This window comes from Telmatherina bonti (genome assembly GCF_933228915.1).
Source record: "Telmatherina bonti genome assembly, chromosome: 21".
NCBI lineage: Eukaryota > Metazoa > Chordata > Actinopteri > Atheriniformes > Telmatherinidae > Telmatherina > Telmatherina bonti.
This window is the reverse complement of record NC_136630.1, coordinates 21,007,059-21,034,200: the sequence shown is the minus strand read 5'-3', so window position 1 is coordinate 21,034,200 and position 27,142 is coordinate 21,007,059. Positions and strand designations below refer to the sequence as shown.

The window sequence follows — 27,142 nt, the reverse complement described above, 5'->3', positions numbered from 1 at the left end:
AAAGAACACAAAACAACATCAACCATTATGATTTAAAAGTAGGCTATAGTCTATCCTAACCATAAATGTTTAAAAGTTCAGTGCCACCTCCAGAACAATAAATCCACAATATGATTATGATTTCATAACAACTCGTAACTTATTATCTCCGAGAATGAGCCTGAAAGAGGAGAGAGACCCATGAGACAAGAGGTAATGATTGTATCCTCACACTTATTTAGCCAATCATGAAGAATGGATTTAATTATATCCTCGCACCTGAGCAAAGCAGCGGCCACCACCCCTCCTCCAATGGGTCCAACCCAGTACACCCAGTGGTAGATCCAGTAGTTGGTCATCACAGCTGGTCCGAAAGCCCTTGCAGGATTCAGACACGTTCCTGATATGTCTCCGCTGTATCCATAAACATTTTGAACAAATTAAATTATTATTATTATTATTAGTAGTAGTAGTAGTAGTAGTAGTAGTAGTAGTAGTAGTAGTATTCTTATTCTTCTTCTTCTTATTATTTTTTACTTTTCTTTTACAAAGAGAGTTATCAATGGATATTTTCAAATCCAAATAATGTAAATATTATTGTACTAGTTGATATTTAAAATTTTATTCTAAACATTTTATTATTATTATTATTATTATTATTATTATTATTATTATTATTATTATTATTATTATTATTATTATTATTAAAAGAAAGAAATCTAGATAAAAAAGTGTAACTTATATTCCCACTATAAATTTAAAGAGTTCATTCTAAGTTTATTTATAGATTTGTGATTTTGTTTGGGAAGACTTGTAGAGTAAATTTAAATGCATTAATGTGAGTGATAGCATAATATTTTTTCCATACTGCAGAGCAGTATGGAAACAGCAGAGTTCCTTGTGATCTTGCCTTAACACTCCATTATAGTTACTGTCTCTTCAAGGCCTACCTCTTTACCAAAAAAAAAAAAAAAAAAGCCCAGTCTGTTCCGATTGGTCACAAAAACCAGCATGCTCAGGATAGTGTTTATGGAAGATATATGGAAGGTCTTTACAGAAATAAAAGAGGAAGAAGCAAAAGGGAAAACCTATGAAGAGTATTTTGCTCACCACAGACACTTAGCTAGAATTGATTTTGATGTTCTTCAGGTGTTTAAAGTCTTACTTCAACTTCATATTTAAATGGGAAATGCTAGAATAACTTACAGTAAAAAGTCAGAAAAAGTGAATCGTTTCAAATAGCAGTGCCACAAGTCAGTCATATATTGCTCAGCTGATTGCTGGTGCAAGTAAAAGCATCCTGCCAACCTACCACTGAGTATTATCACATCACGGCCATGTGAATCTACCTCAGTATGGGAGAAAATCAAATCAGTCAGCAGTTAACCGTAGGCAGACACTACACTGGCTTTGAATAACTTGTAAGCATGATTATCATGGCTATCTTGCTTATTTTGGGCACAGGTGAAGTGTTGTTTGTAGGAATCTTCAGAACGCTGCTCAATATGAGAGTAATCACCTACACAAGCAACAATATCAACAATTACCCTCACAACAAAGCTGTTATACAAACACATAATTTAACAGCAAGCACATTTTTGGCTTTGTTGGTTGACTTATTGAGATAGATAGAGAAGAAAAACATATTGATCATAGTGTACAACTTGTCAGACTGTTTATATAAATCTGATAAGATCATTGTGGAAAATTCAACCCGTTTCCCTCCATCTGAACATTTCCAGAATGATTCAAAACATAAAGTGATATTAGCTTTCATAAAAGCGTTGGGTTACTATGGTAACCCCTGTTCTCTGAAAACTGAGTTTTTTGCTTCAGACATTGCTCTTCAACTTTTTTCCAAACATGGTCACATCTGGTTCCAAAAAATGTCAGTGATGCCTTTATGATTGTCAAAGTCCGAGGTCTAAAACCAGCAGTAAACCAACCAATGGCTGACAACAGGGTAGCAAAATTAGCTGAATATGCACAGTAGCGTGTCAAGCATTGACCTTTACACACATTTTCAACGCACAAACAAGCAGGTCATCAGGTGGAAGACTCAACATGACTTAAAGCCACAGCTATATAATCACCCTTCCATATTAAACACGTTGGGTGTATTCTGTTTATCTTGCAGAGAGGAAGAGTCAAAATTCAGTCACATCTACATCAATCTGAGTGTAAATATTTAACACAATAAATAACTGACACACGTCTAACTGTGTTGTGATTGTTGCCCTTTTCATCTCACCCTGCCAAGACGTTGATGATGATGGTACAGCCCACCAGAAACGGAGCGAGCGGAGTTTTCGTCCTGCCATTTACTGCCACCAACAGCACCACCATGGTGACCAGGCAGGTCATGGCCACTTCCCCAAAGATGGCCCCGTACAGCTGGCTCTCTGACTTCAGGATGTCAAATGCTGCTCCTGTGGCATTGTTGTAGCGTTCTGCAGGCGTCATTAGCTGTGAAGTGTCAAATGCATGGTCACAGTGTTGCCAATAAAGGAGCTCGGGCATGCATCTTTTTAAGTTTATTTGCAGCTGACCTTGGCCATTCCAGCTCCAAGCACCCCTCCAATCAGCTGGCTGACAAGGTAGGGTCCAACCATCATCAGCTCCATGCCTCCACATAAGTAGATGGCAATAGTGAAGGGAGGGTTGAAATGGGACCCACTTGAATGAGAAAAAAAGAGTCATCAGAGGTGAAAGGAATACTATGTTTTCCCTCAAAACCTAATATAAAAACTTTAATGCAACAAAACCTGTTACCTGATGTTATCCATTACAGCCACCAACACAGCAACAGCCAGCCCATGAACCAGGGCCGGCTGCAGCCGTCCAGCTGCGGGCACATTCTCAATGACGGACACACAGCCAATGAAAACAAAGAACATAGTCCCAACTAGTTCAGCGACGCAGGGCTGGTACAATCTTTCATATTTGTTGCGGCGAGGTTTGGAAAGTGGTGCTTTCTTCCCTTTTTCCATGAGAGTAGAATCTGTGTCGCTCATTTCCATTTTCTCCGAACAGTTCAGGTTGTTTCATCTGAACTCAAGCACTCATTATCCCCCGTCCAGCACGTACACCTGAAGCAGCCCTCTGACTGGGTCAAGGCATTATTTATAATCGTCACCTTGTTGGCACGCTGGATTTATTGGTCATAAAACACAAAAGGTGAAGATATGGCACAATCTCCGCCCAATATGTCTTCACCTTAAGATATTTGCCAGCACTTCAACCCTGTTTAAAGATGCTTTTCGAAAGGAGTGATAAGGTTTAATGCAGGACACAGTGTGTAAAATCTGACCAGATTTAGTGACATCAGGTACGCACACCAGAGGTAAAACTGCTATTTTCTCACAATAATCATCCTCCCTGGTTAATGGGTTGCACAGGAAGGCTTAAGTCAAACCAGGAAGACTGACTTTACAACTCACAGGGTTCAGTGAACTTTTCAAGTCCCTTAAGTCAACATTAGATTATACAAACCTGAGTAGTTTTCCATGTTAAACTGAATATATAACAAGCTTTGCGCTTAAACAGGATTTTGTTATATGTATACATTTCCATTGAGGTTTATTAAACAGATTTGTATTTATAGACTTGAACCCTTTAAGGTCCCTGTCTACCATTTGGTAGAGGTCAATTTGCAGTGATTTTGATCAATTTCTGTCTGAGCATCACTCCTGCAGATAGTGATGTCACTGCAATGGTCTTTAATCTGTCTACCAGTGAATGAGTGAAGTTCAAACTCTTTTCAGATGGCTGTGCAACTTTAAAAAAAAAAAAAAAAAAAAAAAAAAACGACTATTGTGTATTTATCAAACTTAGTCATAATTGTATGGATTAAAAACTGCCAGCCCTAATTTATCTTACATATCTTACATCTATTATCTTACAGCTTTGCATACTTTTGCATGTACAAAATAAAATAAAATAAAATAATCAATTTTACTGAACATTATAAATAACCCAATATTGATATTTTTTCATTACCTGCTTAAGTTGCATGTTGATAGGAAGCTAAGAAATTGAAAATAAATGATTAAAGGTTGTGGGATAATGTAAATTTTTACTTCCTCCTGCTTCTTTTCAGATTTGTAAATAGACTATGTAGAGCTCTGTTATGTCTTGCTTCTTTTATTTATTTCTATTTATGTCTGGACATTAATTTATTATTGTTTGCTTATAACATGTTCAAAAGAAATTCATTCATCATCAAGCTGTTCTTTTCTCTGAAATATTTGCTTTTTTATCTTTCTCTAATTCTAGGATTGTAAATATATGACGTTCTTGGTCATGGTTTTCCAGGAATATGAAAAAAAAAGTTCAAAGTTCACAAATTATAAAGTAGTACTGCAGCAGCTAACAGTTTCAATTTTTACATATACAAAAAATAAAACAATTTTTTCAGATTAATTCACTTCTACTGCGCTTTATATATGTATATATATATATATATATATATATATATATATATATATATATATATATATATGTGTGTATATGTGTGTGTATGTATGTATGTATGTATGTATGTATGTATAACAGGTTTTGAGTTCAGCGGCAAATCTTGTTCAACTGCATCCAACATTTTCTGTTTCCTAAATTTCAGACTGTCTATACAAGAAGTATTTAGATTTTTAGCAGGACATTTTATTTTTGTATTTTGGCAGAGAAGAGGGTCCATATTTGTATCTTACTTTAGTCAAACCAGTTTCAATCCAACCATCTGCACCAGGACATAAAGCAGAAGCAAATGTAGCTCCATCCCGCCGCTGCTAGATGTTTAGAGAAACAGCAGGGTTGAAGTTCCTCCTCTGCAATAAAAATTATAGACTTTATCTGTCCATTAATGATGTTGTCACAAGGTGATAACAGCTCCTACCCCAAGAGATGGGATAAACAGTGCAATAAGTGACAGAAAACATTTAAAAAAAATAGTTAAAACTTAATAGGTATGACCTGCTCTCCACCCTGCACAATCTAAATTGCAGCAAACATGCTGAATGTTGACTTGAAATAAACACATAAATCTGTCATGATTTGTGCAATCAGGTGTGGAGAAATGGAAGAGCAAGCAAAAGATTAAATCTATAAAGTTAATGATTAAGGCTGTGAATAAAGTCTATTTTATAAAAAAGCATTCGTAAAAATATGAAGTTCATGACTATTTACTAAATTTTCCAAACATAATCAGGACTCCCAGAACTGGTCTGTGATACTGCAGGCTGGACGATCCCACCCACACCCACATTCCCAACAACAGCAGTGCACCCAATAGTCCCAATTTCTTTCCCCTCCACCAGTTTTTCCACCTTAGCTAGAGAACTTCCATTCTAGTCATTATTGTGGAAATACTTGCTTTTGTAGAGTATTCAAGTTATTCATAGGATGTTGCATGAAGGACACACACACATCCTTATTTTTCTTTGTTAGGAACCCCCCCCCCACCACACACCTTCCTGTAAGCATTTACCATCCCAAAACTGTTATCCAGAAGCTCATACAATCAGTGAATATCAGAAAACAAATATATGAGGATATTTCTATGGGACTTGTAAAAGGAAACTGCAATAAGGTCTTAACACAAAAGATTTTTTTTTATTTTATTATCTGCACTGATCAGCATTTATCATTACAAACTAATCTGTTTATGCTGGGGGTCAAAAATAGAAAACATTCTGCAAGCACATGGAAATGAACTGGTTTCTACTGATTATACATTTCTAGTAGTTTGACAAGCGTCTCCACATGCATGTGTGTTTTATACCATGTATGATAATCAATTAATTATTCAAATTGGCACATAAAGAACAGAAAAGCACAAATACATGACATCCCATATTCTGCATATGTCTTCCAGTCTTAACTTTCCAACACTGATAAACAGAACATTTAGATGACATCTTTGAGGAACCTTTTACAGTTGAAATGGCTCACAGTCCCCATGTTTTACTGTGAGTACTTTCTGTGTCACAGCGTGTGCTCATGAAATCACATGCTGCTGATGTCGGGACCTTCAGCACCGAAAGCATCTCAGATGAGAACTTGATGGAGAAACAAGTGTTTCCTTTTCCCCCAAAGTCTCTTTTTCCGTTCACCTTCTCCATTTGGCAAACTCGTATGTGAAGCATGTCCAAAGATGGAGGCGCTTTACGCTCAAAATGCCAACTGTGAAAGTCCTGTGGAAACACAACATGACCCGTTTGCATTAAAACAGTGCAAATGGGTGGATATGTGAAAGTAGGCGATGTGGCGCCATTTAGCATACTGGAATAGACTGGTCACAGAAAGGTTTTCATACAAGTAACCTATGGTTTCAGTATGTATCTTTACCCAGATTAAGTTTATCCTTGGTGGCCCAGCAGATGCTGTAGTGTTGAAGAAGCTGCTGCAGCAGCTCCCTTTCATCCAGGAACTCCAAACGCTCGATTCTGAAAGAAATAAAGCAAATTTATTGTTTCATCTCAGATTATGATCTAGCAAACCATTGTGAATCTAAAGGACCAGGGATTTCCACTCCAAAAAAAAAACATGTTAACTCCTTTCTGTATCCCTGCTATTTTACCACGGTGATGCTGCTAATCTGGGGACAAGGCCAACCAGTTTAGAAGCAAAAGAATATCAAATATATTAATCAAAAAATAACAAAAGGTCTATAAAAAAAGGAAAGTTTTAAGGAGGGATTTAAAAGTATCAAGAGATGTTGTGTGTCAGTATTTTTAATCAACTGGAAGTGATAGATGGAGGCCTGATTGATACCAGAGTACAATGAATTACAGTCGCCAGGGCAACAACAGACAAAAGCAACTGCTTTAAGGTGGTAAACAGACAAGCAGTAGTTTGGGTGATATTATTTGAAAGAATGCCAAGATTAGAAACAAAATAAATGACAGCACACTTTTCTGTTGAATCTAATGGGAAAGTGTGTCCAAACTTTTGACTGGTAGTGTATATGAAGGGAGACGATTACTGAAACAGTGATAACACTTCCTTCTTTCATAGACACAAAGGGATACTGTCCATGCATCACCTTTCCACGTCATCCTGAGGGAGCATACTGTAGACTGTCATCATATCGAGAGCATCTGAATGCTCCCAGCCAGTCCTCAGAAATCGTTCCTTCTGCACACACCACACAATAAACAATGTTGTGTATCGATACAGGAGGGTACAGGAAGACAAAGCAAGTTTCAGGTTTTGGTGACCAGATCACATGTTGAATAAGTCTCTTTCAAATTCTCCTTACGTTTTAAACCAGGTTATTAAAAGAAACTTGACATTGATACGCTTGTAAGGAATTGTCCTGTAAATACTGAATGACAAGGTGAGGTTACCTGAGAGTCCAGTGACTGGCAGGTCTCGACTCCTGCCAGGGTGCACTGGCGACGCTGAAGGTTCTCGATCATCACCTGACCAAATCGATCGCTCATGTTCACCTGGATGTACAGACAATGTTGACAGGAGGAAGCTTTCTGCTTCTACCTAATCATATAGTTTTCTTCACTTTCACCAACTTTCAGCCACTACCTAGAAATAAAGAACTGAAGGCTTTGCAGCTACATGCAAAGTATAGTTATGTGAAACTAAAAATCTCAAGCTGGGTGATCCGTTTCCTGCTTCATTAGGATGACTCTTCTGGGTTTGTATTTATTGAATTATTTTTTTACCTGTTCATAGTTTATAAACATGGCAGTGTGAAAGGTGTCTGCTGCCCAGCGAACAACGTTGGATGACTGCGACGGCGTCATGTAGACCAGCACACACTCTGATAAAAGCAATGTCGGTAATCTGGAGGTGAGAAGCGCACATGCAACAACGTTACAACAGAGCTCTCAGTGAGAACTCTTTAAATGCAAAACAATACTCAAAAAATACTGCAAAACAGGTAAAGTGATGCTTCGGTCCTCTAAGAAATGCATTACTATTCAGGAATTTTTGTGTTTTACTTCTGCAAAGTCATACACATAAGAGGTTAGAAGTTTTCTCAACAGTCTTGTGACAGAAGCAAATTTTTAAAGCTTCAAAAGAAAATTTGGGCAAATTCACACTTTAAACGTTATGTTGCTGCCTTCTTGAAGGTTCCTGAAGTCCACACAGAGTTTGGTGTTTTGTACTCAATACAGACATATGGGTGCGGCAAACTTTCAAATCAGGCTCCAGATGGCAGACTTTACAGCTGCACTGCAGTCACTCCACTGCTCTGTACAGTGCATCTTATCTACGGCTACTTATAGTGAGAAAGACAGATAAGCTGCAATTCTTGGACCTTTAAAAATATGCTGGGAAAACACCACCACAACCAACAGACAGCAGTACTAGCTACTTATTTCTCACTTCAGCTTTACTTCAACTTTCTTTAGAAGCTCAGCAAGTTTGTGCAGCTGAGATGCAAAACTGAAACACAGCCATTTATTTCACATACTCTGGGTTGAGCTGGAACTTCTTCAGTTTTTCATCCAGGGTGGAGATGTCTCTGAGGTCTGCTCCAATAATACAGTATCGATCTGAGTCAAGACTGTGGGCATCTGAAGAAAAACAAAGAGTTGCAGGAAAAAATGTTTATGTTCAAACCCAATGAATGTTAAGGAATCATTTTTGCTGAATACCTAGCACTAAGGAGTCTGTCGAATGTGCCTCAATGATGGGTTTGGAAAGGGGTGGCCTTGTCCTCGTGGAAAAAAACACAACACAATTAAAAGTCAACTACATATCACAGTTATGCTAGAGTTATTCATTTTACTTGCAAACCAAATCTATATGGCAAATCTTCTCTTATATGTTTAAAGTATGAATATATATATATATATATATATATATATATATGAATATATATATATATATATATATATATATATATATATATGAACAATAAAGTTAACAGTAATTCAGCTTTATGTATAGCTCCGTCACCACGACATTGCTTATGTATATAAAAAAAACATATTTGCTAGAAAACAGACATATTTTATAAATACCAGTACATGTAGTATAAATATTTGCATACATTTTATGATTTTAAAAAAAAAAAAAAAAAAAAAAAAAAATGCACCAACAATGTTGCTCTATTTCTTCAGCAAAACACTAAACTGAGAAGTTTCACAAAGTGGTCTTGCTCCCCCTGGAGGTCATTACCAAAGCCAGAAGGCAATAACCAAAAAATGCACCTGCATTGTATAGTTTCTTTCTTTCTTTCTTTTTTTTTTTAATTAAAAATGTAATATGATAATAGTCATATTAAAATTGTTATCAACAAACAAAAACAAAAAGAGAAAATGCAGAATAATAAATATCTTACTTAATATAGTGTATTTTTCTGGCCACAATAGTGGGAAAGTCAACCTCAAAGAACTTCCGTGGCATGAGGTTTTCATCCTATTACATACACACAAACACACATGTGCCTTGTTATTAATTATTTATCTTGTTGAGGATAGAATAAAATAATTAAGTCTGGTTAAAGCTGGAGTAGGCAATCTTGCTCAGAGACTTTTTTTTTTTTTTTTAAACTCTTGGTGAAGTGGTTAGAAACAAAGCCTTGAATCACGCAAGGAGCAAAACCTGACGGGGAGGAGCCAAGACAGGGTGCCACTTTCAAATCTTGGTAGCTCCCCACATTACCTACCCCAGCTTTATATTAAATGTGGCTAAACGTCACTAGATGGTTTTGTGAATCCCAGTTATCATTGCAAACCTTAAGTCTCCAAAACGTGGTGTCCAGTCCTGCACCCAGGTTGATTACTTGACAGTCACATTCTGTTTTCTTTATAAAAGCATCAAGGAGGAGGTTCATCCCTTGAACCCGGGCATAGTAACCTGTTAAATCAGATAGGCGAAGAGAAACAAAGCTAATTGTTAAAGGCTTCATTAATAACTGTGGTATGAAAGCATATCACACAAGACTTCACCAACATAAATTATGATGTAAAGCTGGTGAGGTGGTACATTCAAGCAGACTGTAGAAGCCAAATGCAAAATACCTAATTTAAAGTTTTTGTTTTTTTTAGTTTACATTTCAATTTCATTTAGTAATTATTCTTTTTCTTCCTTCCTTTTTCTTTCTTTCTTTCTTTCTTTCACGTCAAATGTCACAGATTTGGTTTAAACCTAACACAAGTAGGTAAAAACTGTTGGATAAACACAGGTTATTATTGTGAAAGTCAGATCTCAATTCACGCAACTGATCAAATTTCACTTAACTATAGAACCGCCAATCGGCAGGCAAGAGCTTTTATTCATTTTTCCTCTTCTTTTTGTAGTAGTCATTTCTATGCACATACATACTTAGCAGAGATCATACCTACTGCTAGACAGCTATTCAGCCGATTCTGTGGGCCTTATTAATATTTACAGTCACACACAAATATGCAATATACAGTAGCGCCACTCAGTGTACTAAAGCAGCTGAATATACCAACATAACTGGATTACTTGCCTCTGTTGATTTCAGGGGCTTTTCGCTCTCCCACAGATCTCACAACGTACTGGATATAGTGGTCTTTCCAGTAGCCTTTACTGGTTGCAAACCTAAAAGGCAGATTATAAATTGAACAAGGATATGTCTCATGAATAATAATATTTTTTAAACAAGGTATATTAACTTCCATATCAGCTCAAATTAATTCCTCAACTATAACATGGTCACCAGACAACTGATATGATGAATAAAGTCCTGGCAATAAAGATCTATATAGATCTCTGGTCCATTTTTGGCTCTGTAAGATCCATACACGTCTCACTCACAGCCTAATAATAAACTCAGGGCAGCATGCCAGCCACATACTGTGAATCTTTAGGGACTTGTATTTCTAAAGGACAGAGCAGGCATTTTGGCACGTGCATAGCAATATAAGGACATGGGTTATAAAATAGATATACATATTTAAAGATGAGTTTTCTTATAACGTGATTTCAGCTGTCTGTGGTTGTGTATCATAACACTTACTATATTAAGAAAGTAAAATAGATGCAGCTTAATGTGTAAAGAAAGCTTACAATTAATGCTCTTACTCATCTTTTTAAAGTGTATTTTAGTTGGTTCAAGTAGCTGGGTAACGTTTTTAAGCAGTTACTGTCTTACTATATTACCTTTTGCAGGTGGTTGCATCGTCACACGTCGCCCTGACCGCTTCATCTGCAGTATCCGTGTCCGTGAAAGGTTGCCGAGTTGCCATTAAGAAGTCTTACCTTAATGTTATCGAGAAAACATGAAAACTTCACCTGCTTCACTGTGGTTAGCTACCACAAGCTTACAAGCTAGCTTGTTTAATACACTGACAGGTGGATCTATTTAACAAAGCGAAATAATATGGGCAGTAAATGAGTCAGCATATTCAAGCTGCTAGATTTTTCTTTTTGTTAAACAAGAAGAATAATAACTTTAGCTGTGGGCAAAATAAAGAGAGCATAGTGACAGATTCATATTTATGGGACTAAAAATAAATCTACAGAGCACGATTGTATGGAAAAATGAGACCGGAAATAAAACCAAGTACTTCCGGTTCATGTTTTCTTATTAAAGGTGTCGCGATCGCGATTATTTTTGTTTGACGTGAAAATGCTGGAAGCATTTTTTATTTTATTTTATGTTTTTTATTGAAACAAGAAAAAAGACTGGCTTCGTACATAACTAATTCAAAGAAATTTTGATATAATAAAAAACTGAGCTTAATTGCCATCCCAAAAAAAAGGGGCTTAGGTTTGAAAATAATGCATAAATTGAATCAATAAACATTATAAGGCCAAAAACCTATGTAGAAGAAAATAAATAAAATACATAAAATAAAATGATCAAAGAACAACAAGGTCTAATAAAAATTCTAAGTGCATAAGCGATTATAAATGTACAAAGCATGTTTTGAATGAATGCATTTCACAGTTTTTTTTTTAAATACAATAACTCATTACTAAATGTAACAACAGTGGTTTCATATTTAAATATGCTGGAAGTATTAAATGGAAATAATTGCACAGTCTTAGCAGAGCCACAAATATGTAGTCTAAATTTAAAGCATAACGTGTTGATATCAATATGATATTAGAATGGATTATCTAGTTTAATAAATATTCTTTATTGGCATGTAGTGTTCATCTAAAGTACATCTGCTCAAAATAGTAACAATTAAAAACATGAATAAAACATGTAAGAGCATGAATGATTGAAAATTTGGCATGATTTGATTTGAATTTTTTCTTGTTTTTGCTAAACATTACAATATTCACAGTGCATTTGTAAATGGAAAAAAAAGAATATAGAAAAAGAAAGGATAAAAGAGAGAAAAACATAAAATTATTTAAGCAAATGATAACATTAACTTCAAGCTCTAGTAAAGCTCACACAGGAAAATAAAAATAATAAGACTTAAACTTTGATCCAGCTTTTGTAAAATCACAAAAAGACTTGATCCATTCAATATATTGTATAGAAACAATCATGGTGTGCGTGACTGTTCACTATAAGATTAGCAACTAGCTACATGACCTACAACACATACTTGCCCGAATCTGGGCTGAATGTAGAGTTTCAAGTTATCAAAGTTCTTGTGTTCTCAATCAGGTGAGTACATCTTCAGATCAATACTTTTGGTCTTTCGAAAGCATTATCCTCTTGTTTGCTGACAGAAGCTTTACTGAACCACTTTACTGGTGTCTTTTACTTGACCAGATTGGCATTGAGGGTGAATGGATGGCCTCACAGTAAAAGGGATGTGGGCTCTGTTCCGAGACTTAGAAAAGCTATTATGCACTTCCTGTAAAATGAATAAATTCTCTTTACTGTATGCATCACATTTCAAGGAATGGGCAAGGCAAGTTTATTTGTATAGCACATTTCATGTACAAAACAATTCAAAGTGCTTTACATAAAACCACCGAAAGCATCACAGGTGTTGAAAAAGCATAACCGCAAGTGACTTTTATTAATTTTCTTCAGATCTAACACATTTTGCATGGGGAAAATACACAATCAAGTCCCCAGAGCAAAGTAGGTGGGTTGCATCCAAGAAAAACTTGGAATTAATCTGCCTTGTTTGGTGAAGTTCATTGGTATGGATAAGTGAACATAGTGGCAATTTACAAAATCATTAAAATCAAGGATGCCTGTCGCATTTGAAAGAACAATACATAAATACAACAGCCTGGCACCTCCTCCTTATGCTAGTCACCAGCTTGGTCACACACTGCTGTGGATGGCCATTATTCCGTTCTTCAATCAGCATTGTTACAAGGCCATTCCATCATCTCAACTCCCAAATTCTGGAGGTAAATATGGGATTGCCAGTGGTTGCAAAATCTTATTTTTGACATTGTTTTGCATTTGCATTACTTCTAATGATGACAAGCTGAGTCTTTCCAGTAAGGGAGGTGCCACCATACATCTTCACACTGCCTCCACAAAAGCTGATGCTCCTGTCAGTGCAGTAGTAAGGGAAGTGTTTTCTGTTGTTTCTTCATGCTTTGACCCAATTCAATCCTAACTGACTGCTGTAGCAAGGGGGCATGCTCAGGGCAGGGGTATCTGATAGTCAGCACTTGCCACCTGTGTTACCAGAAGCTCAAAACAACAGACAAAAGCAGAATAAGCGATTCAGCATTAGGCAAAATGTAGTTTTAGATTTTTCAAGTTCATCCCCATTCTCAACTCTGCTGCTCATTTCTGAGAAATATGAGGAAAGACTATGAGGCCATTTATAAGATATGCTATGACCTTTACTTGTTCACGTAATTACATTTTTTTGTTTTTTTATTTTTGAATGCGAATGTACAACTTTTCAGTGTTTAAGTATTCATTGTACAACATGATTTACACTAACAAGGTGAATAACCCCAAATGAAAAACAAAATAAGTACTTCAACCATGAATTGATTACTAAATGTTCTGGTTCAAGAACAACTTTTATGTAAACAGTCTTCTTCTTTACACTATTCACATTTTGAAAAATTTCACTGAAACATCGACATTGTAAATTGTTAACTTATCTTTTAATAAATTGTTTGGGATGAAGGAATAACCATTGCATAATTCTAGGTAAATGACCTGCAGCTGTTAAAAATAATATCAGTGTGCCATTAACTTTTCACATTTCCTGTAAATGTCACCAGTGAGTAGTTGACTAAAATTCAGGATCTATACATTTGGGAGTCCATAAAGTACTAAATGCCCAAATGTCAGAAATAAACCGTGATGTAGGTATTAGTTGTAGTTGGTTAAATCAGAGCTTTTAGTGGGGAGTCTCCAAGGCCAGATTATCCAATGGGCATTATGGGCACAGGCCCAGGGGCCCACACCCACTTGGGGCCCACATGGGGCAAACACCAGCAGTTTGGACATGAAATAAAATTTACATAAAAGCCTGATAGTTACATCACGGTGTCTGTATTGCCATTGGTACCAACAACTGAGAGATGTTAGAAATATCGTTTTTACAGTGTATCATTCAAAATTTTCACAATGTTACGATGGGGAAGGGGGTCCCCTGGAACACTGTGGGCCCGGGTTCCTGTGCACTTTTAATCCGGTCCTGGGAGTCTCTTAGCCATCTAAACTGGCTGATAAATTAACTAGTGGTTCTTCCAGAAGTTTCTTTTATAAATTACCAATGGAGTTTGTAATAAAAAAAAAAAGAAAAGAAAAGAAAAGAAACTTTCTTAAGTTTTATCCAATATTTCCTTCAGTAAGTGTGTTTCTCCTGCTAGTGTCCAGTGGGAGGTGTTGCTGCCTGCCTGGCAGATGCTGTGAAGCTCCAGCGTTACTTCCTGCGGTTGTGTGTACGTGTATATGTGTGTGTGTTGGCAGTGGCAGAGGTGAGCTGCTGCTGCTGCTATAGCGGTGCACTCGGTTCCCTGCTTTGGGAAGAAACGGCCGACGGATTATCCAGCTCGGCAACGTTAGCCCGTCGGCTAACGGTCAAGACAGCGACCGAAGAGAGCCATGGAAAGCCGCAGAAGCCAGTGAAAGTTAGTCACGGTGAACCTCGGGGACTTTAATGTACGTAATGCTCCCCTAAAAGCGGGTCCACTTATCATGCCGTCGTCCCAAGTGGAAACTTTTTTGTAGAATTTCTACGTAGATAAAGGCTAGCTCATGAGCTAGCAAAGGCTACAAACTATTTTAATTGGCTTTCGACTCAATGGCTGTCGCTTGTTTTCTCCTGTCATAGCGACGGCTTGGGGAAACTGGGAGAGGCCCCGTGAACTTCATGACAAACCAAAGCCTGGTGTTGAAGAGTAACTTCGGAAGACTTGACTGGCAAGGGAGCGAAAATGAAGAAGCAGTTCAATCGGATGAAGCAACTCGCCAATCAAACAGTTGGCAGGCAAGTGCTGAAATCTGACACGTCTTATTCATTTAATTTCTAACATGGATAGAGTTAACTTTAACCAACCTTTTTACTTTATTTAAATTAAATGTCTTTGGATATATGGACAGAGAGATACTGAAGGGTGGATGAAAGGGAAGGAAATCATATAAGTTTAAAAAATCTAATCAGTGTTAGTAGCTGGGTTGACAAGTAGGGCAGTCTTTCCTTCCCTTTTAATGACTTCAGGCTATCAGGCATATATTTTTGAATGAAATTAGGGACTTCAGATGCGAATCTCATGGCTTTTTAGTGCTTAAGTGTGAAATATCCAAACTTGACCCTGATACCTGACACATAATTTGAAGTTTTGTAGTGATAACTTTCCCTAGCTCTCCTGAGTTTAGACATATGCAGTGAGACATGCATACTATATAAAGAAAGCCACAGGATTTATTTATACATTACCAGAATATTAAAAGCAAAAAATGCTGCTTCAGAGACTTCCAAAATAAATGAACTTGAGTGATCTGCTGTCTAAAATTCAAGAATCATCCTTCTCTAATGAATATTATGAAGCATGCTTCAGTGTCTGACTGACAGTGAAAGTGTGTCAGTGCCAACAGAGAGAGCATACTTGGCTTTATGTAGCACTGTCAGCTTGTGTCGTTGTGATTTTCATATCATGACACTGCACTCTTCTGTAATTGGGTGTCTAAGTAATGGGTTCAGCCTGGCATTGTGGGAACATCAAGGAGAGACACGTCATCTTTTTTTTTTTTTATCATGTGTTGAGCAGTGACTGATAATTTTATAGTTGTGCAAATGTAAAGTTCAGCAGGATTTGGATTTTCAAGCAGACATTGGGTGCATCTTGCACTCTCTGAAATAGTTATGGGAATATTTTTACATGAAGTAATCAATTTAATGTTTTTTTTAATTCATAATTGAACTATTCTGCATAAAAAATTCAGAAGAATATGAAAAACCATCTGCATATTTGACTTTTAATGCATCTGGTTTTGGATTATAAATGAAAGCAGGTTCATTTAACAATATATATTTATTCAAATAGAAATGGCCCCTTTTTATATTTCATTTTGTAGACTTAGCTAAGCACAGGTAGGGGTATGGTTTTCATACACTCTTTGTTCATCAGCAAAAAATATTGCAATAAAATGAATTGATCTTGGTTAAGAAGTGGTGCATGGACTGAAGAAGAGCCCATTAAAATTGGGTGTGTTTCTTCATTACTGAAACTGTGCAAACAAGAATTTGTTCTGCTGTTGTACACTGATTTGACGACCATTTTATTTTATTTAAGTAGATGTACTGTTTCACGACCCTTTTTAGACGAGTTGACACAATAACTTGAGGTCTTAATGAGTTGTCTGTCTTTAACTTGCATTAGTTGAAATACCACAGTGATAAAAGTTCAAGAACATTGTTCTCAGTCCTCTCCTTTCATAGCAGACTTCACCTACCTCTTCTTTAGAGTGCATTTGGCATCTCTCCTATCTGCAAACACATTTTGAGTGTGGATGCTTGGGAGCTCACACTACAAATGCTGCAAACTAAGCTCTCTCTACCATACACCAAACTGCTTTACTCACTTTTCCCTCAGCTGAAGTTTGATCACAAACAATTAGTACTGCCTGGGCTCATCAGGAATGGTGGAATAGGAACATTTGTTGCCATGTCCCAAATATAATAGTTGCACAAACCTGGCCTTAAAAGTTGTGAGATGTCAATGGGGTTTTTCTTTTGGTTGTCCTTTTTACATGTTGGGTATCATATCCAGTGAACCAGTAATCTCACATGTAAAGATCTGGGTTTTAATCCTTCTAAATATTAGATTTTGTACTTGGCTAGAGTGGGAACTGTTGACTTTACACCCTTGTGTTGTTGTGACATGAGTGGAAACTTCATTAGTAGTCTTACCAGAGCTGTAGTGCAGTAAAAACTAAGGAATCCATTGCTATTTCTCTTCTACCATATGAGCTTCACTATCGGCCATATTTGTGTGATGCTTAAGTGTTAAGATGTTGTTATGAAGTGGGGTTTATATGGACAAAATTAACTTTTTTTTTTTTTTTTTTAATTGAGGGAGCAACTGTTGCACTACTGATGGTGTATTTACTTGTAAATATGATTTTCTATTTTGAGAAGGGAAACAAAGCAAAGAAAAAGGTAACTACAAGGGACACAAAACACAGGAGAGTTCTGGTAAAGCACTGCCAGATAATTTTTTAAGGGGAACAAGATAACTACTGATGATATTTTGCAGTTGATTGTAAAGCCGAATGTAAGAGCAGAATTCTGAATTCTCACTTCTGAGGTACAGTGAATGCCACATGACATATGGTTGTGAGTGAAGATAAATATGGGGGAGGCTGCATGATTTGTCTCAGAGCTGGGTCATGGATCCAGTGGTACCTTTCAAATCTGAATGGCTCACTAAGGGTGCATTCACATCAGGATAGTCCGCTAAACTCGGTTCGAATGGGGACTCAGCTCAGTTGTAGGGGGGTGTATCCATTTAGACCGAGATTGCGTTCATGCTGCACTTTGGTCAAATGCACCAAACCTTGACAATAATATGTCCCCATTTCCACCAAAGGTGGTACGGCGGTATAGGACAAGACCCATGTGAAGTGGAAAACTCTGTTGCGAGTTAAACATGGAGCAGGAAACTATCGCTGTTTTGAGTTTTTTATTTTCTCATGCAAGTGTACTGCAGAAATACCCTGCAACAATGGATGCAGTATGAACAACAGATGAAGTAGAGGACTCTTAGCGCAATCGCTGTGTATTTATCCACAATGCAATGCTACGCCAAATGCAGGAAGTGACTTTTTTTGTTGTTGTCCGCTTCCTGCATTTGGTTCGCTTGAAATGGTCTGAGACTTGCATTTGTGGGTGGACCGAGTCCACTTCTTTGGTCCGAATCAGAATTCGTTTGGCGCATTCACATTTCCCCAAACAAAGCGAACTTTCTGAACAAACAGACTCGGATTTGAATAAAAAATGCTGATATGAATGTGCCCTAAATTACTTTCAGACCTAGTATCCCCAAACAAAGTAACATGGAATAAATGTCTTTATGAATTGATTCGATCCCTCTGAGTTAGTTGTGTTGTTGGTCATACCACAGATTAAATGTTAACTGATAAGTCATTTGGCAATTCACACATGAGCAGACAGAGCTATGATGTGCTATTAAACATCATAATTGTCATGCTGCACATCCATACAGAGTTAATCTGATGATAACAATACTACTATCAGCAAGGTCTACAGCAAGAATCTGCACCAGAAATGCTCCTATAGCCAAACATAATGAGAAGCAGGACAGCTGGAATACTCATAGTTTCCTCATTGCACCATACCACACCAGCCGTAAATTAGAACTGGAGCGTAATGGAGAAAACAGATGAGTGCATGCAGTAGTTACATGTCCTTTTCTTAAATTATATTTAAGTGGGGTTAAACCCTCATGCTAATTTAGATGAGTGGTCTGTTAGTGGTTGTAGAGAGGGGTATGCAAATAACCATACCCTGCTTTACCAATTACGTTGATGGTGGCTTGTGTCTTTGCGCCTGCAAAAGCTTTGGAGCGCCAAAGGCCCTTTGCGCTGCCCCCTGGGTTCCTGTAATTGTGCAAAGGCAGAACACTGTGTCCAGCAAGCAGCGACTCTGAGGAAATCTCTCCTCCTTCTACAAACAGGAAGCTGCCTCCCAGAAAAATGCTTTCTAGAGAACAGGAGCGATGGAGAGCTGGGAAAAAAGTTGGTAGAGGAAGAGTAAAATTGAGGTGCTTGGAAAAAGGCCATGTGATTCATGCCAGGGATAATGGTGAGGGTTTTTATCTCTCTGAGGAAAGCTACTGCAGTTTGCTATCTCTGAACTGTGTGATCCTGAATTTATCTGTTTGTGACAAGTTAACATCATCAGATAGTAACACCTTTACAATGGTTGTATAGCTTTTGATCTCTATGTGCATAAAAACAACCACCTATAATTGTCAGGAAATCTATCAAGATACTTTTACAGTAGCTCAGGCACAATAAGATTATTGGCTCATGTTAAATGTATTAATCCCAGCTTTTTTCACCTCCCCCTTCACTGGTAATATGTCTCCAGCAATGCAAATCACTGTAGTTTATAATCCTTTTTGATGCCACACACTGTTACAGACGGGAGTGTTATGCAATTTCATGCCGATCCATTGTTTTTAAAATTGCTTGACAGACTTGAGAGGGCCTCAAGCTGAAAATATCTTTCCCCACAGGGATCAACAAAATGTCATGAGTTGAATTGACACGATTAGGTGACACTGGGTGTTCCCCTGTGTGTCACTTGGTCAGTACTGGAAGAACAATGAGGTGTGTCTGGTAAATTTGGATGCAAGCTTTAATTCCAGATTATTCACAGGGACAGAAAATAGAAGTTCAATAACAGGATGAACATTCTTGAATTATGATAATTACCCATCTCTTTTACAGGAAACCACTCACTCTTAGGCATCTGGACTTATCTGATATTGTTGGTTGACTTATCTGATGGGGACAGTTCCTAAGACAATAAACATGGACCTCTTATAGCTTGTATTTGGAGAAAACAAGCATTTTCACTATTATCTGACATCTTAGAGAGAAACATATTCTTACAAATAATCTAATCATTTCCACTCATGTTTTATTACCTAAAGCTTTGTTATGAAGGTGTTTGGATATAAATATCTGTCTTGCTTGATCAGGAACTTTTATCTTGCTCTGTACAGTTGATAAAATCTCTTTGTTTTCATCCCAGTGTTATTCTAGTTCCCAGTCCTGTTTGCTTAGCAGCCTGAATGATCAGCCGTATTAAATAGATGGTATGAGCTGAGTCATTCCATTATACCTCCATCTCCTTTCATCTGGGTCCAGTATCCATTACTTTAAACCTTAAGCTGCCAACTGTTGCAACAGTAAGAGGCATACCCTTCTTCCTCTTCAGGTTCGCTGATTGTGTTGAGTAGCTGGTAACAGCCGCCCTATTGTCCTCATGGCTTCAATATCCACTTACTCCCTTTTCTGCTTTCATAGTAGATCACTATGGTTACCATTCTGAACCAGCGGCCTCGGCTGAGCAGCAAGGATCTGTTGTTGTTAAAAAGTCACATGCCGTGCGCACTGACACACTTTCTCCAAAGGCTGCTGCTTCAGTGATTCGGTCTAGGTCAGCTGATGCAAGCAAAACAATTGTTGTCTTGTTTGTTGTTTGTCCTCTGACGAGGCGGTGTGACACATGGCTTTTGAAGGTTGGGTGCACAAGTGTTGCTTCATGTCTGAAGGTCCGTGTTTGGATCAAGTCAGCTACAGCTAAGTTAGGGCAATATTTGCACATGCCATAAAAACATACCTCACCAGCTGTCCTTGTTCACGTTGACATCGCCAACGTTCAACTGGCCACACCGCCAGTTGAGCTCTTGCTGATTCAGCCTGGTTTGTTTCAGGCATGAACTAAAGTGGACCAGATGCAAACATGCATATTTAAACACAAGTTTAAATCGCCTCTCGTGTTCTTCACACAGCAACAAGCTTGTCAGGTTGTTTGTGGGCATTTAAACACAGTGAATGACCAAATTGCAGTGTGTGAAAGAATGTGTTCATGAAAGAATAAGTTTACTTGGTGAATGCACAGTTTTTTTTTAACAATAAGGACCACGCCAAGAGCTCTCCAGCTTGTTGTCTGCACCAGAACATGGATTTTTGTTTGTGGCTTCCACACACACACATTCTTGTAAAGGCTGTCTGTGTGATAGCTGTGCGGTATCTGGAAGTCTTGTCTGTGTGGATTATTAGATCTGACCTCATGAGCTTCCCCATAGCTCTTTCAGAGAATTTCATTGCAATCGTCTTAAGCTTTAAACTTTTTTGTTTATTCATTTATTTATTGACGAGTTTAAACCTCCAACACCCCAAAATCAAACTACTTGTACGTCTTTCCCTCAGACTCTAAACCTACAAACCACTCTATCAGGCCTTCTCTTTTTCTCCCTGCCTGTGTGTTGTAATTGAAAGCAGCTGTGAGGAGGTTACTACAGTTCATAGAGAGCAGTTTCTGGAGGAGTGCCCAGGCTTCGTTTAGAGTTCCAGTGCCCAAAAGGCAGGGAAGGGACTGTGTTCAAGTCTCCTCAGCTTGCACTTGGAAAAGTTTGCACATTACTTGGGCACCACAATACCTGCAAAGTTTGACTGTATTTATATGAGAGTGAGGCTCTTTGTGCAAAAGGGGTAATAGAAGCTCGGGAACTGGAGGCCTGTTATTCACTTAATTTTCTAGGTAGTATGTGGAGTTAACATACTCTTTAAACAGTTTTATATGAATTGTCTGAACAGGCTGATAAAGCATTGTGGTATTTTTAGTAGGAATTAACAATAGAACAATTTGTTAAGCATCGTTTTGCTGGAATACAATAATCTTGGTCTAGATAGTTGGCAAAACTACAAATCCTGGCCAAAAAAAAGGAATTGCTATACTTGGAGGAAACTCATTCGTTGTTTATTTTATGAAAATGCAAACAAATAAATATGGCACGGCAGGTTTTTCAATTGGATTTTAAAACATAGCAAAAAGCAGCGAAGTAACTGAGAAATAAATGGACTAAATTGAATCAATTTGCAGGACTTGAGTTGCCAATTTCCACCTTAAATTTCCATTAACATTAAGATTTGAACTGTATTCTGGCCATGTCACTGAGTTTGAATGTGTTTTTCTAAACAGAAGTCTTGTCACTCTGTAGTGTCTTAAATAACAGAAGTTTCAGAGATTAAAATTTTGTGATTATGACTCATTTGAAGTTACACTAACATTTATGTAAATTTAGATACATTTTTCAGCCCAAAGCGTAAAATGACTGCATTTTACTTTATGGCAGCATGTCGCATGCCAGCAACTGAATTTTAACACAGTGATTTCTCTGAATACACACCGTGGTTGATCCAAGAAAGAAACACAACCATCGGCTTGAGAGAGGAGATGGGATGTAAGATGCTTGCACCAAACCACCAGCCTCATTCACTTTCTCCCAAATGTACTCCATTTCAGCCTGCTTCTCACAGTTTGGTCACAAACATTGAACCCTGTGTTTAGCTAGGTTTTTTTTGTTTGTTTGTTTAATTAATACATTTTTGTGTTCTTTTCTATTTTTTCCCCTTTAAATTTTCTATCCTGACTTCATGATTTCAGGAAAACATGCAATATACAATACTAATTTTTGATAAATTATGAAATTAGTGTTTTAAATTCCAGTTATTGCAAACGATTTCTGTCAGATGAAGCAGCGTTTACATTAATACACCAAATTTTTTAACTAAAATGAAAAACAGAAAAACTTTGAGATCACCAGACACGATGCCCTCATCACTAACTGTAGACCATAACCGTGTTGGTCCAGATATCCATGCCACCATTCGTGTCGGCAGATTCAAGGTAATTAGGACTTGTAGTAATTCACAAAACGACTGCTGGATTTGTCTGTAGCTCCTTGTGCTCATACTGTAGATGACAGCGTAGAGTACCTGGGTTTGTAATGAGTCATCTATTTGTAATCCTCAAAATTTGAAACAGCCAATGTACTGTTCTGTTTAGTCATGAGTGCTTCTGTATAAACTTTTTCCACTCCCTTTTCGTTACTTTCCTCCACCGCATTGCAAACTTAATGTGTTTAATTGCTGCATCCATTAGCATCCATCCACAGGGAGCATTCGGGACAGTAAGAGCCCATTTGATTTACCATTAATGCACACGGAGCACGAATGTGCATTAGGAACGCAGCAGCATTTGAAAAGTCATATTACTTCTTTAAAGTATGCGAAAAGGGACTATTATTTATTACAGTTAGTTTTTGTTACATGCTTATTATCCCACAGGTTAATATCGCGATAAAGGTGACTGAGATATTATGTGCAGCCCTGCTGGACCCTCTGATGTCTTCCTTGGTCAGCCTTTATGTCTCCCTTTTGCAACCTTCACATTTTGTCTGCTTTTGCTCCAGAGCTGACTGGAAACAACTGACATCTTTTGCCAAACTCAAAGTTAAATTACCGTCTGAAAGGTGTTTTTATAAATTATAAATGCTGCCAATGGAAATGCCTGAAAGGATTATAATTTATAATCAACATGTGTTGGACCATGTTGTCTATCAAGCAGAACAGCTCAAAATGCTCTACAAGCTCTTGTCTTTACAGCAAATACATCAGGTAATTTAGACTTGAGCAGGAATTTGTTTTAGACAAGTGAATCTATCATTTTACCTCACATTTTATTTTCTTATACTTTCCCTTCCAGTTCCTCTTAGTTTCTTTTTAAATAAATAAATAACTAAGTGGAAATCCTCCATGTGTTGTGATTCCATGTTGTTGTTTGTTCCCCCTAGAAATTACATATATGTGTAACTAACGTGCACCTCCACGTGCGCCTGGCTCCAGTGAGAACCCCTCAGCATGTGCAAAGGTGTTGATAAGTAGTCTGAGCTCAGCCTGTGGTTCCCAGCCTACTTCTTTTAAGTGAATCTAATCTGTCTGACCTCTTCAAGTCCAACTATTAATTTACTATAAATAGGCTCAGATGTAGCTGGTCTGTTGGGCTTTTCTGCACGACACCACCTGTGTTATTCTTTGCCTTTCTCACTAAACTAAATATTGTTATTGGCTTCTAATGCTTGTAATATTTTTAATTAAAGAGTGATATATAAGGACTTAATTCAGATTCAGCTTTGAATTATTGCTTACAAGCCTTTTATATGACTGTTTGAGTCATAGCAACGAACCTATCAACCTACCCAGTATTGAACTTTTCCCACAGATGCACAGTTTAAAGTGGCAAGCTTGGCATGAAAACCAGTCTTTCAGGAATACTTTAGTTTAAATGACAGTTATTTTATCAGCTGTTGTCATCGGTGCTAATCTGTACACCTTGTCATTTTTCTTACCCACAGAGCGGAGAAAACGGAAGTCCTCAGCGATGACCTCCTGCAGGTAAATCATTGATTAGACTCTCTGGGGCTCTGACCAGCTGTTATCATGGCAGCAGCTGTAAATACTGGTAAACAGTTACCAGTTTTTCTTACTCCCCTCTGAATGGACATGTATTTAATGACAAGAAAAGGTTTACTATGACAACCTGTTAAAGTGCATCTTGTAATGAATCCAGTAATTCCTTTAGTGGGCACTGAAAAAATACATATGTGAGGAAAAAAACTATATTTTATAACATTATAGATATTTAAATGAAAGCAAGCTTGGGTAAACAACTTCTACCCATGTAATGTTGTCAGTGAGAAAATGACAGAATAGCAGACACAGACCCCTCTGACCTGTTAAGATTTTATGGTTTGATGTGATCGAGTATTTATACTTTTTTGTTCATATTTTAGTAAGATGTGCCTCTTCATTGAAAGGCTTAGTGCACTTTCAAGCTGGAACAGAAAACTGGAGTTCCTTTTTATGCACGACTGGAATTTTTTTCTTTTACAGAAAAATCTGGTTGCACTTTTGTATTGACTTGTTAACAAGTGAGAATATAACAAATCGGTATTGGATGCTGAACAAGAGGTCTTATTGACCTCAATTACAATTGAGCGTGCTACAATTCAATACGATATGAAGTGATTATTAGGATTTTTCATGCATCTTTTTCCACAGTGAAGGATTTTTTCCCTTCACAAATTTATCTCCATTATCTTTTATATATTTTTATCTAACCATAAATAAATCTATCGCATTTAGAACTAATTTTTTATATTGCCTTTACATTTTACCATGGATTCTACAGGAAAAATGTGGAATAGTTAGAAACAACAACCAGTGGCCTTTTTCTTCTCTTCTAACCTGGGCTGGGAATGGAGACGCTGTCACATGTTTGTAGTATTACTATAATTTTTTATTTTGGCTTTAAACTACTTAAATATGAAATAACTCTTGTCCAGGCCTTGTCTGTTCTCATGTCTGTAAAAGCCAAAATGTTTCCAAATGCTAGTCTTCACGGAACGGATGTCCGTTCAAATATTTTCATATGTCATTACTGTCATACTTCCTTGCGTCTTTTATGGTGCCATAGTTGTTAAGTCAGTTCATCCACTGTTGGACAGTGTTGAGTTCAAAGTTCATTTCAGTGTTTTGACAGCGGTTGGTAAGGGTATTTTACTGTTATAAAGATGCTTAAACCCGAGAAAAACACTGTGATTTCTGGTGGTATTGCCCTGTTTTCTGCATCAAGTGATAGCTAAGCTACTTGAAAATTATTATCACATACGTAACCGATGCAGGAGATGGACCACACTGTCCGTCCATCTGTGTATCCGTCTTGTGCATCAAGCACAAAGGAGCCTTAAGGCAAGCTGCTGCCTTCTCTGTTGTTTACTATTTGCTGTCTCAGCACTTTGGAGGGACAGACTTCCAGTGCATTCCCCTAAATGCCTTGTTGTATATTAAATAAGTGAAAACTGAGTAGGAGAGAAACAGGAAGATGAATCCAAATACAGCATTATTATTACATCATAATTCTGTCAATTACCTATTTTTAGTAAGGTTTAGTGACATCCATTCAATTATTTGCGACACTGTATGTGACAATGACATCATCATTTAAATATTTATTAATTTCCTTTAGTTTCGCCTTGTTTTCTCCCATTGATACTTTTTGAATTTTGTACATTGCATCTTAACATAACCCCATAGCTGAATATTTACTTCAACTTTATTGTTCTGCCAAATGTGAAAATCCTAATTATCTTTAGATATGGAAATATTGTGTTGGCCTCAAACTCTTGTGTATGTTCTGTCACCTCATCAGTCATTCACATTGTAGTTCCTCTCCTGATCAAGAAAATGCAAAACCTTCACAGCTGCTGATGTGTTTTATGTGTCAGGAGTTGACAATATGGCTCCTACAGAACTTTGCTTTGCTTTTATTGTATCAGATACATCAGACTGCAGTTCTTTATTAAAGAAAGGACAAAGAACAGAACTAAATAGGTAAATGACCCTTTTCTTGACTGTTATTGATGTAAGTTTATTTTACCAACTGGTTGTATTGGTTAATAATTGAAGTTAGCGTGTAATAGATGGTTAAAAACAGATGTTACATCTGTTTCTGATTACTTTCTAAAACATTCCTCTTTTCTCAGATAAACTTGCAGATGACTCTAACAAACCTCCTGATTGATTACATTCTTTAGTTTTGCTAAATAAATACAAAATAAACTCAGTTACTCTGTTTAAACAAGAACTTTTTAAAAACATGATCAGCATGCTTCAAGTTCCACATGGCTGCTTAGCTGGTCATTTTCTATAAGTCTTATTATGAACATGGGAAGGAAAAACAGCTGATGTAACAAAAACTACTCTTTTATCTCTCCAAAAGTGAAGTGTATTGGGAGTGTTGGGAACAAATGGTTCTGAAGGGTTCTTTATAATTCCTCTGAGGTGTTTTGTCCTGAACAAGTTCCTGCTTTTCAGAGGTCAGTGTAACAGTGGATGTATCTGTATCGTTGAGTGTGTGTGATAGCTGCCAGTGGAGGGATTTCCCAGTGAAAACTCTCCTTAGGTTGTCTCAGGCAAACAGCAGGAGGTGTTGGGACCAAAATGTTGGCTCATCAGCAAAGACATTCCAGCTATGAAGATAGTCTTTGTGCGAATGGGATACTAAATGTTCAAACAGACTAAGCTGCTTTTGCACTGGGAACAGAAACGGTATCCAACACACTGAATTTATTCCTTTCTCCACCTTCTATTGTCACTGATGTTTAAGCAAACAACTCAAACAGACTTTAAAATGCATTCCTTTCTCAGAAGAAGGGTGTGAAAACAAAGTCT

General features: G+C 37.3%; 3 protein-coding genes across 6 annotated transcripts in view; 1 reads left to right on the top strand and 2 right to left on the bottom strand.

Annotated features, from left to right (window-relative positions):
* Positions 1 to 114: 114 nt before the first annotated feature.
* LOC306771438 (aquaporin-8-like) lies at positions 115 to 6,095 on the bottom strand (the record flags this gene model as incomplete). Its single annotated transcript, XM_079260604.1, has 6 exons — positions 115 to 160; positions 259 to 393; positions 2,231 to 2,445; positions 2,529 to 2,655; positions 2,752 to 3,002; positions 6,003 to 6,095. The coding sequence occupies 6 exons, from the start codon at positions 6,093 to 6,095 to the stop codon at positions 115 to 117; spliced, it is 867 nt and encodes a 288-aa protein (XP_079116730.1).
* On the bottom strand, positions 5,596 to 11,432 carry lcmt1 (leucine carboxyl methyltransferase 1). The gene is made up of 11 exons (XM_079261441.1): positions 11,074 to 11,432; positions 10,421 to 10,512; positions 9,680 to 9,801; positions 9,284 to 9,360; positions 8,595 to 8,656; positions 8,411 to 8,513; positions 7,656 to 7,776; positions 7,323 to 7,424; positions 7,019 to 7,110; positions 6,322 to 6,419; positions 5,596 to 6,167 (listed from the first exon to the last, which is right to left on the bottom strand). Exons 1-11 carry the CDS (start codon positions 11,157 to 11,159, stop codon positions 6,145 to 6,147), a joined length of 978 nt encoding a protein of 325 aa, XP_079117567.1. The 5' UTR covers positions 11,160 to 11,432; the 3' UTR covers positions 5,596 to 6,144.
* A 3,399-nt stretch (positions 11,433 to 14,831) lies between these two features.
* arhgap17a (Rho GTPase activating protein 17a) overlaps positions 14,832 to 27,142 on the top strand; it is a 35,629-nt gene continuing 23,318 nt past the window's right edge. For all 4 annotated transcript variants that reach the window (XM_079261323.1, XM_079261325.1, XM_079261322.1 and 1 more), the window contains exons 1-3: positions 14,832 to 14,971; positions 15,144 to 15,299; positions 24,265 to 24,304. In XM_079261323.1, coding sequence (XP_079117449.1) covers positions 15,247 to 15,299; positions 24,265 to 24,304 — 93 coding nt within the window. In that variant the 5' untranslated portion in view covers positions 14,832 to 14,971; positions 15,144 to 15,246. The remainder of the gene's footprint in view (positions 14,972 to 15,143; positions 15,300 to 24,264; positions 24,305 to 27,142) is intronic.

Bases quoted from the DNA above. Each gene is read 5' to 3' on its own strand.
- lcmt1 (XM_079261441.1), bottom strand. From the start codon at position 11,159: ATGGCAACTCGGCAACCTTTCACGGACACGGATACTGCAGATGAAGCG. The intron at 7,777-8,410 runs GTATGTGAAATA...TCTCACCTCCAG, and splicing joins AAGTTCCAGCTCAACCCAGA to ATTACCGACATTGCTTTTAT. The intron at 6,420-7,018 runs GTGATGCATGGA...TATTTCTTTCAG, and splicing joins CCTCAGGATGACGTGGAAAG to AATCGAGCGTTTGGAGTTCC.